This window comes from Ictidomys tridecemlineatus, chromosome 11, assembly GCF_052094955.1.
Source record: "Ictidomys tridecemlineatus isolate mIctTri1 chromosome 11, mIctTri1.hap1, whole genome shotgun sequence".
Lineage (NCBI taxonomy): Eukaryota > Metazoa > Chordata > Mammalia > Rodentia > Sciuridae > Ictidomys > Ictidomys tridecemlineatus.
This window is the reverse complement of record NC_135487.1, coordinates 75331042-75345703: the sequence shown is the minus strand read 5'-3', so window position 1 is coordinate 75345703 and position 14662 is coordinate 75331042. Positions and strand designations below refer to the sequence as shown.

The 14662-nt window shown below is 33.4% G+C and overlaps 1 protein-coding gene across 3 annotated transcripts in view; it reads right to left on the bottom strand.

The window, feature by feature from the left end:
• Window positions 1-14662, bottom strand: part of Btbd8 (BTB domain containing 8) — a 78480-nt gene that overhangs the window by 39036 nt on the left and 24782 nt on the right. For all 3 annotated transcript variants that reach the window (XM_005327733.5, XM_078026728.1, XM_078026727.1), the window contains 2 exons: window positions 8499-8588; window positions 1390-1470 (listed from right to left, as the gene is read on the bottom strand). In XM_005327733.5, coding sequence (XP_005327790.2) covers window positions 1390-1470; window positions 8499-8588 — 171 coding nt within the window. The remainder of the gene's footprint in view (window positions 1-1389; window positions 1471-8498; window positions 8589-14662) is intronic.

Sequence of the window (14662 nt, the reverse complement as noted above, 5' to 3'; positions counted from 1 at the left end):
AAGCACTGATTCACTTAATGTGAATAACAAGCAAATCTGGAGATATTTCAAATTCCCCTCATTTTCTCAATAACATATAGAACAAGATTTTTAGGAAATTGCTTTGAAAGTTGTAAATGTTACAAAAATCTGAGCAGCAGATTTGTGCAATAATAGTTTGGGGAGTGAATTCACTGATGGTTATCATGGTTATTGATGGTTATTGAAAATGCCTACAAATGACTCCAAGATTAGAACGCATGTAATGACTGCAGAGTTGCCTTTACTTCTTTCATCTGGTAAGTACTTCTGAGCACATACACATGCTTCCAGTATTTAGTCAGCCTACAAGTTTTGAGAGCATAAACTTTCCTATAGGTTGCCCAGGGATAAAATATTGGTACTTAATCTCTGTGACCTATGATATGTTCTCCCCCAAAATGTATTTATTCAATTCAAAATTAGAGGAACCCCGACGATTCTTTAAAATTAAAAAAGCATCTTTTACTTGTTTGCTACTAAAATATCAACAGAAAATTGGAAGAGCAAGGTAGAATTTTACTCTCCAGTAGGATTTCAGAAGTTTAGATGGTATTTCAATATACAACATGTAAGAATCACATACTTGTTGGTCTTTGCATGCCTTTATATTCTGAAATAAATTTTAATGTTTTTCTTTTGCTGTTTAAAAAAGACAACCTAAATTTTTAAAATATAGTAGTATAATAACATTCAAAGTTTGATAAAAAATTGATTTTATTTTTATAAAAAACTCTCATTTATTTTTCCAAAGTAAGATATTCTTCTAAAATAATTTAAGTCTAAAAGACCTTTCTTAATCTTTTTTTTTTCAAAGGGGGGGGGGAGAGGGAGGTGGGGGAGGGAGGGAGGGAGGGGGGGAGGGGGAGAGAGAGAGAGAGAGAGAGAGAGAGAGAGAGAGAGAGAATTTTTAATATTTATTTTTTTTTAGTTTTCGGCGGACACAACATCTTTGTTTGTATGTGGTGCTGAGGATCGAACCTGGGCCGCACACATGCCAGGCGAGCGTGCTACCGCTTGAGCCATATCCCCAGTCTCTTAATCTTATTACTATAAGTTATTCAGCTTTTCTTATTGTTTTTAGATATTTTCCACACACATTCAAAATATAGTTAGCAAAATTGATAATAAAAGTGAAGCTTCAGAGTCAGGCAAGGTGACACACACCTATAAATTCCACACTTGGGAGGTTAATTTAGGAAGATCACTTGAGCTCAAGAGACCTGTCTGGGAAAATAGCAAGACCCCATCTCAAAAGAAGAAAAAAAGTGAAGCTTCTGCTTCACTGATGCTGCAACATAGCTCAACAAAGCAGAACCTGTAAAATATTAACACTTTTATATTTAAGCTTATTAAAAAAGTAATACATACCCAACGTTAGCTTTGTCTGGAAAGTCCAAAATTCCTCCATATATAAAATGCATCATAACATTCATTTCTACATGGTTTATACTGCAAAATAAAGGAAAACTCAAATCTAGAAATAATTAAGGCTTAACTAAATCAATAAATCACTCTATTTCCCATAAACTTTTAGCCAAAATAAAGTTCTAATCTCCATTCTTAAATAAACACTATGTAGGCATATCATTAATTTAAAATGAACTGCAGCTATGGACTTATACATAGGTTATAAAATGTACACTATCAAATAATTGATTATTTATCAAGAATCTTTTTCCATATTTTTTAGAGTCTGGGATGTTAAGAAGTCATTGTCCTATTTCTGCTTATTAAGAAATTATCTCCTCTGCTAGGATGCAGTACAGTGGTAGAGCACTTGCCCAGCATGCCCTGGGTTTGATCCCAGAACCATAAAATAAAGAAAGAAATCCTCTCTTCAGCATCTTTGATAAATTAGCCTCTGGTTTTGCTTAAGGATGGACAACTCTATTCACTAGGAAGACTCTTGTTATACTGTACAGATTGTACTTGTAATACCTACACCTAGAGCTAGTGGCTCTAGTTTGACCATTGTCCTCATGACATAGCTGAAAAAGTAGACATGACTTAAGAAATAGTTTAGAGTGATAACCTTTATTATTTACTATAGCAAACTCTGAATTCTTAACCTCTGCTCTGGTTTGTCCCCTCTGAAAGTCATGTTGACATCCAATTCCTAGTGTGAGACATCAAGCAGTAGGACCAGATGGGATCTTTAAAAGGTGATTAGGGTTCTGTTGTCATGAATGGGTTAACCCATTCAGGTGATTAACGGATTAATGGGTTATCTTGATAGTGGGTCTGCTATAAAAAACAATTTGACTAAGTCTCTCATGTGCTTTCTTTCTCTTGCCATGTGCTATCCTGTGCCATCTTGGTACTCTGCCAATAAGAATATCATCATCAGATGGGCCCAATCAACTTTGGACCAGAGCCATGAACCAAAATAAACATCTTTTTTTAAAAAAAAATATTTATTTAGTTGTAGATAAACACACAGTATCTTTATGTAATTTTTTAATGTGGTGCTAAGGATTGAACCCAGTGCCTCACACATGCGAGGCAAGCACTTTACTACTGAGCTACAGCCTCAGTCCCAACCTCTTTTCTTTATAACTATCCAATCTGTGGTAGTATATTATTAAAAAGCAACAGAAATGAACAATCTCCCTCCTCCTCTACACTCCAAATTCAGTCTTCTTTTTGTTATTTCTATCTTATTGATAGCATTTTCACAGGACATCTTTCCCCACCCTCTACTTCTTTGTACCAAAGTGGGCAATTTATCTGGCTGGTGGACAACCATTGCTGGTTCCTTAGGAGGAAATCAGAATGAGAGGTAATTTGATTTATTTTTTCCTTTCAGCTGAATCAGTGGGAAGCTGGTGACTAGGAAAAAGTTAATCTGCTATACAGAATCAGACTTCTTAGGTGGGTTGACTTAGAGGAATACAGTAAACAAGCTAACTTTGGTTCTTAGATCAAAGCACATTATACTGTTTTAACATTTTGATCAGTAATAAAGGAAATGTTTTCTTATTTCATCTGTTGATTCATTTTACTCTGAACATAAAGGAAGAAGTCTATTTATTAGATACCCCTGACCCTGCTAGACAGCCTCTCAGACCTCATTCATCTAGATGCCTAAGTTAGAACCCAAGGTTCATCTTAATTCTCTCCCTCATTTACTCTGTCATATATACCTTCAAGAACTTCTTGAATTCAGGTTCTACTATCTATTTTCCCTCTCCCTGCCCTGGTTCAGCCTCTTGTTTTCTTTTTCTTTTTTTAATATTTATTTTTTAGTTGTAGTTGGACACGATATCTTTATTTCACTCATTTATTTTTATGTGGTGCTGAGGATAGAACCCATGGTCTCGCACTTGTGAGACTACTGCTGAGCCACAACCCGAGCCCCAAGCCTCTCATTTTCTCCTGTCTGAACTAAGACAGTATCCTCTCACACAGGTTTCCTGTCTGAAATCTTCTGCTAGCATTCCATTTCCCACATTATTATCAAGTGACTTTGCTAAAATGCAAATCTTGTTTATGTCTCCCACTTCTAAAATTCTATTCTCCAAAGCTCATAGAAAAAAGTCCAAATTCCCCAGTTTGGTATATAGACCTCTATCATCTGACCCCCAGTTCTCCCTCTCTAGTAGCTGATGAAAGATAACTGAATTTACTCATTTTCTATACTTAAACAACTTAAATTCCTTATTTATCTACGCCTTAGCACATATTAACTGTGCTTACAATGTTCTCCCTCTCCACTTATTTTATCTTTCAGACACAAGATTAGTGGGTCTTTATTTCCTTAATACTCCCAAGGCAAAAACAAAAGCAAAATAAATAACAAAATCTCAAATGAGTGTTAAAAACAATAACTAACATTTATTAAGCACTTATTATGATCCACTCCCTGAATTAACATGCACTTTGAATGCTACTGGCTCATTTAATCATCATAACAACAATAAATATTATTATTAGTCTCATTTTATAGATCTAGACATTGAAATTGAGTAACCTGCTGGTGATCAAATGGCTAGTAATGCACTGGAATTTAAATCTAGGCAGAATCACTCCAAGTCTAGGCTTTCAATCAGTACTCTACACATACTTTCATTATTTCACTTATCAAACTAATTTGCAGTATGTTTGTTTATGAATTTGTCTCTCTTTCTAGACCATGTTCTGTAAGGGCAGTATTGATGTCTTATTTATTATTGTATGTCTAGTGCCAGAAGAATGTCAGTATTGATTTAATACCACTGGAACAGAAGAATTTCCTTTCTTCATGTAATACTGGAGCTCTGTAGTGGAATCTTGATTGAGACAGTGTTGGTAAGAACTTCACAGATTACTAAGCATAGTTCCTAATATTTATTAAAGGAACTAAACAAGGAATAAGAAGAAAAAAATGGAGTTTCAGAGAATTCAAGTGTTTACTTTGATTCTATTATTCCTTGAATAATATATGTTCAGTAAGTGTTTGATGAATGTTTAATGAATGACTTATTAGAACTCATACAGAAGAACTCAAACCTTCCCAAACTGGCCTCTATTATGGCTAACTAGTTTCTGCTGATTCCAAACTCTGATCTTTAATACTTAGAGAAAAAAGTGAAAAATCTGAATATTCTCACATATATGTACATATGTATATAATGAAAACGACAAGGTTTAATCTCAGAACATTAAACCATATTATCTATAGTTTGTTAACCTAAAACATCAGCATGCTTTCTAGAATGTAATGCTATTCAATATACTTTTCCTCACATTTCTCAAGAGCCATTCTTGTTAACATTTCTGAGAACTGGCTATTTATATTGAAAAGATAGTTTAAGACTTGATATGTTTAAGCAAAAAATAATGACTAAATAAAAACAAGAGTCATTTTATTAAAATAAGGAGCAAAATCTAGACATTTGTGCCTATGTATCAATATATGATAGCAATAAAAACAGCAAGAAACCAATTTCCTGCTGTCTTGACAGATGTTTTACTAAGATGCATTCTTGTTATCATGTTGCAAGTCATCTATGTTTTTCCTAAAACAGTTTATAAAGTCAGGATCAAGTGACCTAGAAAAATAACAAATTACTTCAATAGCCCACAATTTAAATGGAAAGATTTAAAGCATTATTCCAACTAAAGTGTAATCAGATAAAAGCTTACAGGAGATGAAAACATTACATATATTCAAAATTAGAAAAACTAACAACTAATGAGAAGACAAAGATCTAAGAGATTGATGCACCTACTCTATGCAATTTCTGTGTTTCTAAAGTTTCAGGCACCTATGTGAGTGGGATTATAGGACTCTAATATGCCCACCTCAAAAGCACAGTGGTTCTTTCTGTAAGAACAGACAGGATTTCATGCTATTCTATTTGTAGAAAATATGCAGACTTGCAATAGCTACATAGTTTCAAAAGAAGCTGTTGATAATGCAAAGCAGTCACTGGGTTCTGGTATTGGAAATGGCCCTCACTTGAACTTTATTCTCTTTAGAATAAATAGAAATTCTAGAGAAATTAGAAAAACAAATTGTAATGACATACTATGTACCAAGCACTATGCCAGGTTTTTTTTGTTTGTTTGTATTTTTACTATACCTCACACAATCCTTTCAACAACCTCAGGAAGCTCAGGAAAATTAAAGAATTTTCTAAATTTAAAAAGTTATGGCTGGATATAGGACTTCCTATAAGGACATCATAGTTTACAATCTTTCTATTACACCACACTCTCCATAGAAACATCTACCTGGGTTTATAATATGGTAACGGAAAAAATGGAATTGGTTTTGTAAATTACTTTGTTACAATATAAAATTCCCTAAAAGATGTGATTTTTTTTTCTGTAAGGTAAAATTCCTCAATCTGTTTTAGCTTTCCAATAGCTTTATATGCCACAATATTAATGTGGCATATAATAATCTAAGATGGCACTCTGAGCACAATCACTTTGATATGTGATATAATAGGAAAGGGAAAAAAATCACAGCATTATATGATAAGAATAATGATAAAAGGATGTAGATTAAACTATGCAGCCATCAGAAGATACTTTCATCTTTTATTTTAGTGTTATAAAATCTTCCTTGATGAATGAGTTGAACCAAAGAGAAATCTATCCTCATTTCCAGCACATTAGCAATAGGAATAAATATACCAATTGGAAGTGAGCCTCCACTGCTCGTACAGCAGTGCGGGTAAGAGGACCCAGTAGGTAAGGAGCAGAACCTTGCTTGCCATAGAATAAGTGAAAGGAAAATACTACAAGAAGCAATGAGCCTGGTCATAGCTGGCACTAACACAAAGTATAGTCTGCTTATTTGGATAACACTTGGAAACTAATTTGGCTACTTGTATTTGACCTTCCTTGAATAAGCTACTAAATTTGGTCAGCAGTAGTCTGGTCATATTATATGAGAAAATACTTATCATAAAGATGGAAAGTTACAGGTGAGAGAATAGAGACCAATGACTGATGCCACTGTTTCTTTTCCACTGACCTCTTTTTTTAAAATTTTATTTTTTTTATTGGTTGTTCAAAACATTACAGGGCTCTTGACATATCATATTTCATACATTAGATTCAAGTGGGTTATGAACTCCCATTTTTACCCCCCAAACAGACTGCAGAATCACATCAGTTACACATCCACAATTTTACATAATGCCATATTAGTAACTGTTGTATTCTGCTACCTTTCCTATCCTCTACTATCCCCCCTCTCCTCCCCTCCCATCTTCTCTCTCTACCCCATCTACTGTAATTCATTTCTCTCCTTGTTTTTTTTTCCCATTCCCCTCACAACCTCTTATATGTAATTTTGTATAACAATGAGGGTCCACTGACCTCTTAATAAAAAGACCTCATCTTCAAAAGCCTGGGTATGTGAATGTTTAATCTGTCAGTTCATGAGGGAAGATGAAGGAAGAAGAAAGACAAAGACAAGACTCCCCTTGCCTTTATTCCTATAGCTAAACTTAGAGGTCAACAATTACGTAAAACAGACAAAAGTTGAAGGGGCATCCATTACCAAATGGCCTCCTGTAAGATTATAAGCCTATGTCATACATTCCCTAATGAACCTACCAAGAGCTTTAAGGTTCAATGGGACAAAATGTTAAAAGTGCTAATTTTAACAGTACAGAAGAGTACTTCTTGCTAGCTCAAGAATACAGGTCAATGGGAAAACTTTTTAATTTCTTCAGTGACCAGTGGAATGAATTTTGAATTGATAATTAATAAATGTGTGAATTATATTCTACATACGCACTTATTTACCTGGGTAGACATTTAACTTTAAAATACCTTCTCTATCTCAAAGACGGATTCTAAAAGTTATGGTATACTAAATGTGGAAGAAACACAAAATATATAGTGTTATTGTCAGATATTATTACTTCAAATAGAATCTATTTGAAGACAGGAATAAGATATACATAATAGATATCAAGTAGTTAAAAGTATCACTAACCTAAGACACTAAAATTTATTCCATGGAAAGAAATTACTTTCCTTTGCTAATTAGTAAGATCCCATAATCATACTTCTTTTGACTTTTGCCTCACTACACAAACATATCATTTTTAATGAATGCCAAAAAGTTAAATTCTGAGTCAAACTAGTATTATTTTTTATTTGAATTGTTAATGAATGCAATTCTAATTAAGAGTGGATTGACAGTTTAAAAAATGAAGTCTAAAATATATGAAACATAGCTGTTGGACAAGTTTTCAAAATTACACAAAGTATAATTTTGATTATCCTTAGGATTGCCATACTTAGAGACTCTGGCTTTTGTTAGCTACCCTTCCTATATTCAGTGGATATTTCAAATTGATCATAAAGAAAGAGATCTTATCAGTAGGATACATACGTCTTTTAAGCTGTTTTTCAGTAGTGATGATAAAATGTCACCAAAAGATCCATTTATATATTCTTTTTACCTACAGGATAATAAAGTCTATAGCCTGGCATTTAAAATCTTCCATATCATAAACTATCTGTTATGAACTGAATGTGTTCCCAAATTCATATGGTAAAGCCCAAACTCCCAGTATGGTTATATTTGGAGATGGGGCCTCTAAGGAGTAATTAAATTTAAATCACAAGTATGGAACCTAGATCTGAGAGATCAGTATCCTTACAAAAGACACCACAGAACAAAAGCCATGTGAGCACACAGCAAGAAGGTAGCTATCCTAGTCAGACACCAACCTTGCTGACACCTTCATCTTCAACTTTCAGTCCTCAGAACTGTGAGAAAATAGGTTTTTGTTGTTTAAGCCACCCAGTTTTGGCATTTTGTTATAGAATCCTGAGCAGATTAATATACTACTTCTATTACTAAATGCTCTCTCCTACCTCTTGTTTCAGAAAATGTTATTTAGTTGAATTCTACTACATGAGAAATATTCATTGATCATACAGGCAAAACAGATTCACAAGTGCTTCATATGAAGTATTATTTGCAATCACTTATAGTCACGCTGTCTTGTAAAAATTATGCTTACCCTTGAAGAGTAATGTACTCTCGGGAGCTTTCAGCCCAACATCCACTCAGCATTGCAGCAAAATAACTGGATCTGGCACTTAAAATGGCCCTAAAGGGAAGAGGAGGGAAACATTTATATACTATGTAAAAACATAATTTTTATAAAACTGCTCATCTTTACCTAAAACACAGCAATCTATTTTGTCTTGTTTGTATTCACTCTGCAATTATTACAATAAAAATTAAAGCTTTTATTTATGCCTAAGTGTTTTAATTACAATGCCGTTGTTATCTTTTAACTTTTTTCTCTTGAAAACTCTTTAATTTAAATAATAATAATTAAAACCTTTCCAATTACTAAAAGAGTAGTAATATATCCCTAAAAATGGAGAAATAAAGACCTAAGATACTACTTAACAGGAATTGTTGAGGAAACAGCAATAAAAGAAAGACTGCAATTATTTGTCATTTGAAGATTTTTTTAAATTAAAAAAGAGACAACAACAATAAAAGTTCTGAGTTCTCATTCAGAACTCACCTAAATAAAGCCCAGGAAAGGTTATATCTTAGGTTTGAGAAAATGACAGGAGAGATTATTTTCAATTTCCATTCTATCTTCTCAAATAAAATGTTCATTCATTCATTCTGTAATCCAACAAATATCCACTGGCTTCTGTTCTGTGCTAGACATTATTCTAGATGCTGGGAACATGATAGTTAATGAAATATAGAGGAAAATATCCCAGTGGAGGATGGTATGAAAGAATTAGAAAAATAGGGAGAAGAGAAAGACATTTCTGGCAATGGTTTACTACATTGTCTCAGACCAATCATCCTCTTGAAAATAGAAAAGACGGAATACGTATAACATACACACATACACGAGAAAATAAAACATGATTTAAAAGCATCAGAACACTACCATAGTTGTTAGACAAGTTATATGAGAGAAGACAGAAGAGGAGACTCAAACATTTGAAGTAATTTCTTCCACTGAGATGATTGCAAAATCAAAAAGGAAAGCAATGTTTGGGAAGCCAAGAATAACTTCTGGCATCTTCAAAGGCTAGATGGGACAAAAATTACAACTTGGGAGCTGGGTGTGGTGGTGCACACCTGAAATCTTAGGGACTCAGAAGGCTGAGGCAGGAGAATTGCAAATTCAAAGCCAGCCTCAGCAATTTCTTGAGGCCCTAAATTACTTAGTGAGATTCTGTCTCAAGATAAAAAATAAAAAGGGCTGGGAATTTAGGTCACTCACTAAATACCCCTAAATTCTATCTCTGTCAGGAAAAAAAGAAAAAAAAGAGCTTGGGTCTACAAAAAGGAGTAGTTCTGGTAGCTAACCTAGGATTTGGGTTTAGCCCTGAAGGGTCATACCCTAGGATGAAGAGTGAACAGTAAGTAGACAAGTTCTTGTTAGAACAGAAATCCAGTTTTGAATCAACTCAATCCCTAACTGGAACAAAGCAATCAATATCTAGTTTAACCACTACCCAAAAGCAAAAGGAAGTCCTATTTGCATTAAAATAACATAACCCATTTGAGAAAACAGCAATAAGAAAGAGGCTGCAATAATTTGTCATGTGAAAATTTTTTTTTAAATTAAAAAAGAGAATAACAACAATAAAAGTTCTGAGTTCTCATTCAGAACTCACCTAAATAAAGCCCAGGAAAGGTTATATCTTAGGTTTCAGAAAATGACAGGAGAGATTATTTTCAGTTTCCATTCTATCTTCTCAAATAAAATGCTCAATCATTCATTCTGTAACCCAACAAATATCCACTGACTTCTATTCTGTGCTAGGCATTATTGAGTCCAGTGTGGTGGTGCATACCTGTAATCCCAGCTATTTGGGAGGTAAAGGCAGGAGGACAGCAAGTTTAAGATCAGCCTCCAAAAAAGACAAGTCACCAACTGGGAGAAAATATTTGCAAATCACTTATTAAATAAAGAACTTCCATACAAAATATATAAATAGCATAAAAGACAGAGGGGAAAGGGAATAGATTCTAATGTTGTACATAAAGATATATAACACTAATTAAAGGTATGTGGTAATAACAATGCAAGTGAAAAAAAGCAAAAATTACACACATTAGTGAAAATAAACAAAAATTTAATTACTTGGCATGGTGATACACTCATATAATCTCAGATACTCAGGATGCTAAGGTAGGAGGATTGCAATTTCAACTGTTATGGTTTGGATATAAGGTGTTCTCCCAAAGCTCCTATTAATGCAGGAATATCCTGAGGTGAAATGATTATGAGAGCTGTGACCTAATTGGTCCATTCTAGCTTGAATGACTGTAGGAAGGTGGAGCATGACTGGGTCACTGGAGGGCATGCTCTAGAAGGTTGTTCTTCCTGTGGCCTATCCTGACTGTGTGTCTGGCTGTCTGTTTCTCTCTCTCTCTGCTTCTTAAATCTACCATGAGCAGCTTTCCTCCCTCAGGCCCTTCATGATGTGCTGCTTCACTTGGGCCCAGAGCAATGGAGTCAGTCATCTACAGACTGAGACTTCTGAAAATAAACTTTTCCTGCTCTAGGTTGTTCTTGTTGGGTATTTTGTTCACAGTGACCACAAGCTAACTAGAACAAAGTTTAGCGAGATCCTGTCTCAAAACTTTCAAAAGGGCTGGTGATATAGTTCAGTGGTAAAGTGCCCCTGGGTTTAATCCCCAGTACAAAAAAAAAAAAAAGAACGAAAAACTAAAATTCTGAAAAAGTTTTAAATCTCAATTAATACAAAAGGCAGGAAAAGATGACAAAACAGAACAAAGAAAAAATGAAAACCAAAAAGATGGTAGACTAACCCAAATGTATTAATAACTACATTATATAAGTGGTCTAAATATTTTAATTAAAAGGAAATTATGAGAATGGATTTTAAAAGGTAAGATATAATTATAAGAAATTAATTTTAAACCCATTTTAAATATAAAGACACAGAGAAGTTAAAAGTAAAGGATGTAAAAAGATATAACCTACAAAATCAATCTCAAAAAAGCAGAAATGGCTATATTAACAAAGTATACTTTACAAGGAATATTACCTGGGTTAAAAAGAGATGTATCATAATTAAAAAGAGCTCAATTCATCATGAGGAAATTGTCATCCCAAATATGTATGTACCAAGTACAGTTTCAAAATACATGAAGCAAAAACTGAAGGGAACTGAGGGACAGACAGACAAATTCACGATTACACTTGGAGACTTCAACACTCTTCTCAGTAATTAATAGAACAGGTAGACAAATTAGTTAAAGATATGTAAGACTTAAACAATACTGTCAAACAATTTGACATTTATGAAACACTCTATCCCAGTACAGCACAATATATCTTTTCAAGTACATAAACATTTACTAAGACAGATTGAGTTATCAAACACATCTCAATAAAGTGTGTTGAAAATAAAATATATTCTATGGCCACAATGGAATTAAACTAGAAATTAATAAATAGCTGAAAAATTCCCAACAGTTGGAAGTTAAATATACTTCCAGATAATCCATTGGTGAAAAAAGGAAATTAAAAGGAAAATTAGAAAATACTCTGAGTGAAAATGAAAATATACCATAATTTGCAGGATGCAGCTAAAGCAGTGCTTAGAAGAAAATATATAGTTTTTAAGTGTTTATCTTAGAAAAGAAAAAAGTTTTATATCAGTGATCTATGGTTCCACCTTTAGAATAATAAAAAGCAGCATATATTAAACCTAGAGTAAGTCAAAGAACAAGAAAAGGTAATAGAACCTGATAATAAAGTGAATACTTAATGTAAGGCTTGTATATAATTTTTATTTTTCTATGTCAGAGGACAAATATAGATTTTGGATTATTTGTTTGCCATGCTGGGGTCTGAACCCAGGGCTTTACATATTCTAGGCAAATATTCTACCTCTGAACTATATCCCCAGCCCAGCCAAAGATAGTTTCTTTAGAGTATGACTGAGTCTATATAAACACATTTTAAAATATTAAGCAATATATGATTCTTTCCTAAATCATGGAAAGCCAAATTAAAAAGAAAAATTTTAGTTATAAAATGTCTGTAATAAAACACTGAATCAGAATTTATGAAGTAAAAATTTTAAGTTCTCTCCATGCTTCCTTGTTTACTTCAAGTTTAGTTCTCTCCATACTTCCTTGTTTACTGTTAACATTGGTTATTTGTACTCTATACAAATAAGCAATGTTAACAGTTTATTAGATATCCTAATAATTTTTTCATGGCCATCTTTTCTAATATATTAACAATGTTGAATTTCAATAAATACAATCCATTTCATACTCTGTACTTTGTTTTGTATTTCTTTGTAAGTCTTACTTTCAGCATCAAATATAGTATCTGGCACATAAGTGATCATTAAATCATTTTTAATAAAGAATATGATTAGAATTTTATCCTTCACTCTACATACTCTACCTGACTAGTGGCAAAGATATACAAATATAAATATGTAGCATGCCATGATTTACCAGTTATGAGAATGCATCTCTCTGATCATAAACTTCATAAACTGACCTAAGATCCCAGCTCTAGTATCCTGGTATCCAAACCATACTGGTCTCAAAGCTATAAATTAGTCCCTGCAAATGAGCCTAGAAGAGATAATAAAGGCAGATTTATTCTTGGGAGACAAGAATTTCTCCAAAGCCTCTGGCTTGGGAATTTTTTTCAATAGCCTTGCCAAATCTCCTGTGGAACTGTACTGTCTACGATGTAACTTCTTTCCTTTCTTATTCACTCAGGGTCAGATTGGGATTGCAGTCTTATAGCTTTCTCAGTCTTTGGCTTCCTCCTCATATTCTCTCACATGTATTTACCCGAATAAATTCTTTGCAAGTCTAACCCCATCTTTGTGTCTGCTTCTCAGAAGATTTGAGCTAACACAGCATGTTAGCCATTTCCATCTGAGTAATATTAAAAGCATCTGAGGCTTAAATGATTGCCCGGATCTTAAAATAGAAACTCAGAAAACATCCTTATTTAATTAGGATCATGCCTCAGGTAAAATAATAAAAATAATAATGCAGCGATAGATGGCACGGTGTATTAAAAATCTTTGCTAAATCTTTTTAAAAATATGTTCCTACATGTCAAAAACTCTTTTCTCCTTTGATTAAATTTAATATCAACTGACAATGCTGCTTCTGGCTCTATCAAAAATGTCCTAATTTCCCCCTTGCTGTTGCTTTGGTATGCTGCTCTTCAATACTTCCTAATGTTAGCTGAACTAGATTCACTATTCCAGGCAGAACAATGGCCTGGATTATTCAGAAATGCTCTAGGAGAAGAGTGTTTTGTTTTGTTTTGTTTTAAACTGGGTCTAATTTTTAAATTTTTTTTGCTTAAAGATTTGTTTGTGTACACATACTTGTTTTACTTTAGTCTCACATAACTAAATATAGATTAAAACCAGAGTAGTGAATATAAATTTTCTGGAGCTGTCACTATTAGTCATCCTACTTCTTAGCAAATTTTATTTTATTTTATTTTTTTTCTGTGATGGGGATTGAACCTAGAGCCTAGAGTCTTGTGCATGCAAGGCAAGACCTCTACCACTGAGCTACACTCCCAGCCTCCTTTGCAAATATTTTGGAAATCATTACTTATAAAAGGCTATTAACTTTCTCTTGAGATTTTATGATATCCATTGACCACAGCTTTCATTAAATTAGCTTTTCCTAAATTAAATTGTTAAGTACAATGGATATTCTATTATCTAACACAATTAGAACTGGTAGTTGTTTGATTAATCAGAAAAAAGGTCAGGATTTTAAAATCAACTTTTATATAACAATCATTTCATCCTACTTTAAAAAACAAATACACATTCATTCACAGATCTTTCACCATAAGATCAATCTCTTTTTTAAAATTTTTTTAGTTGTTGATAGACCTTTATTTATCTATATGCATGCTGAGAATCGAACCCAGTGCCTCACACATGCCAGGCAAGTGTGCTATGGCAGAGCCATAACCCCAGCCCCAGATCAATCTCTTTTTAAATGTGAGTTTGCTAATTAAAGTTTCATCTTTCTTGCAAAATCTATGTGTTTATACATTATTGCTAGTTCAAATTTCTATAAGAGAGTAAAAACTTTTATGAAGTAATTTGAATACAGAATCTGTTTGACCCTTTTTCTTCAAAGGGCCAGATTGTAAATATT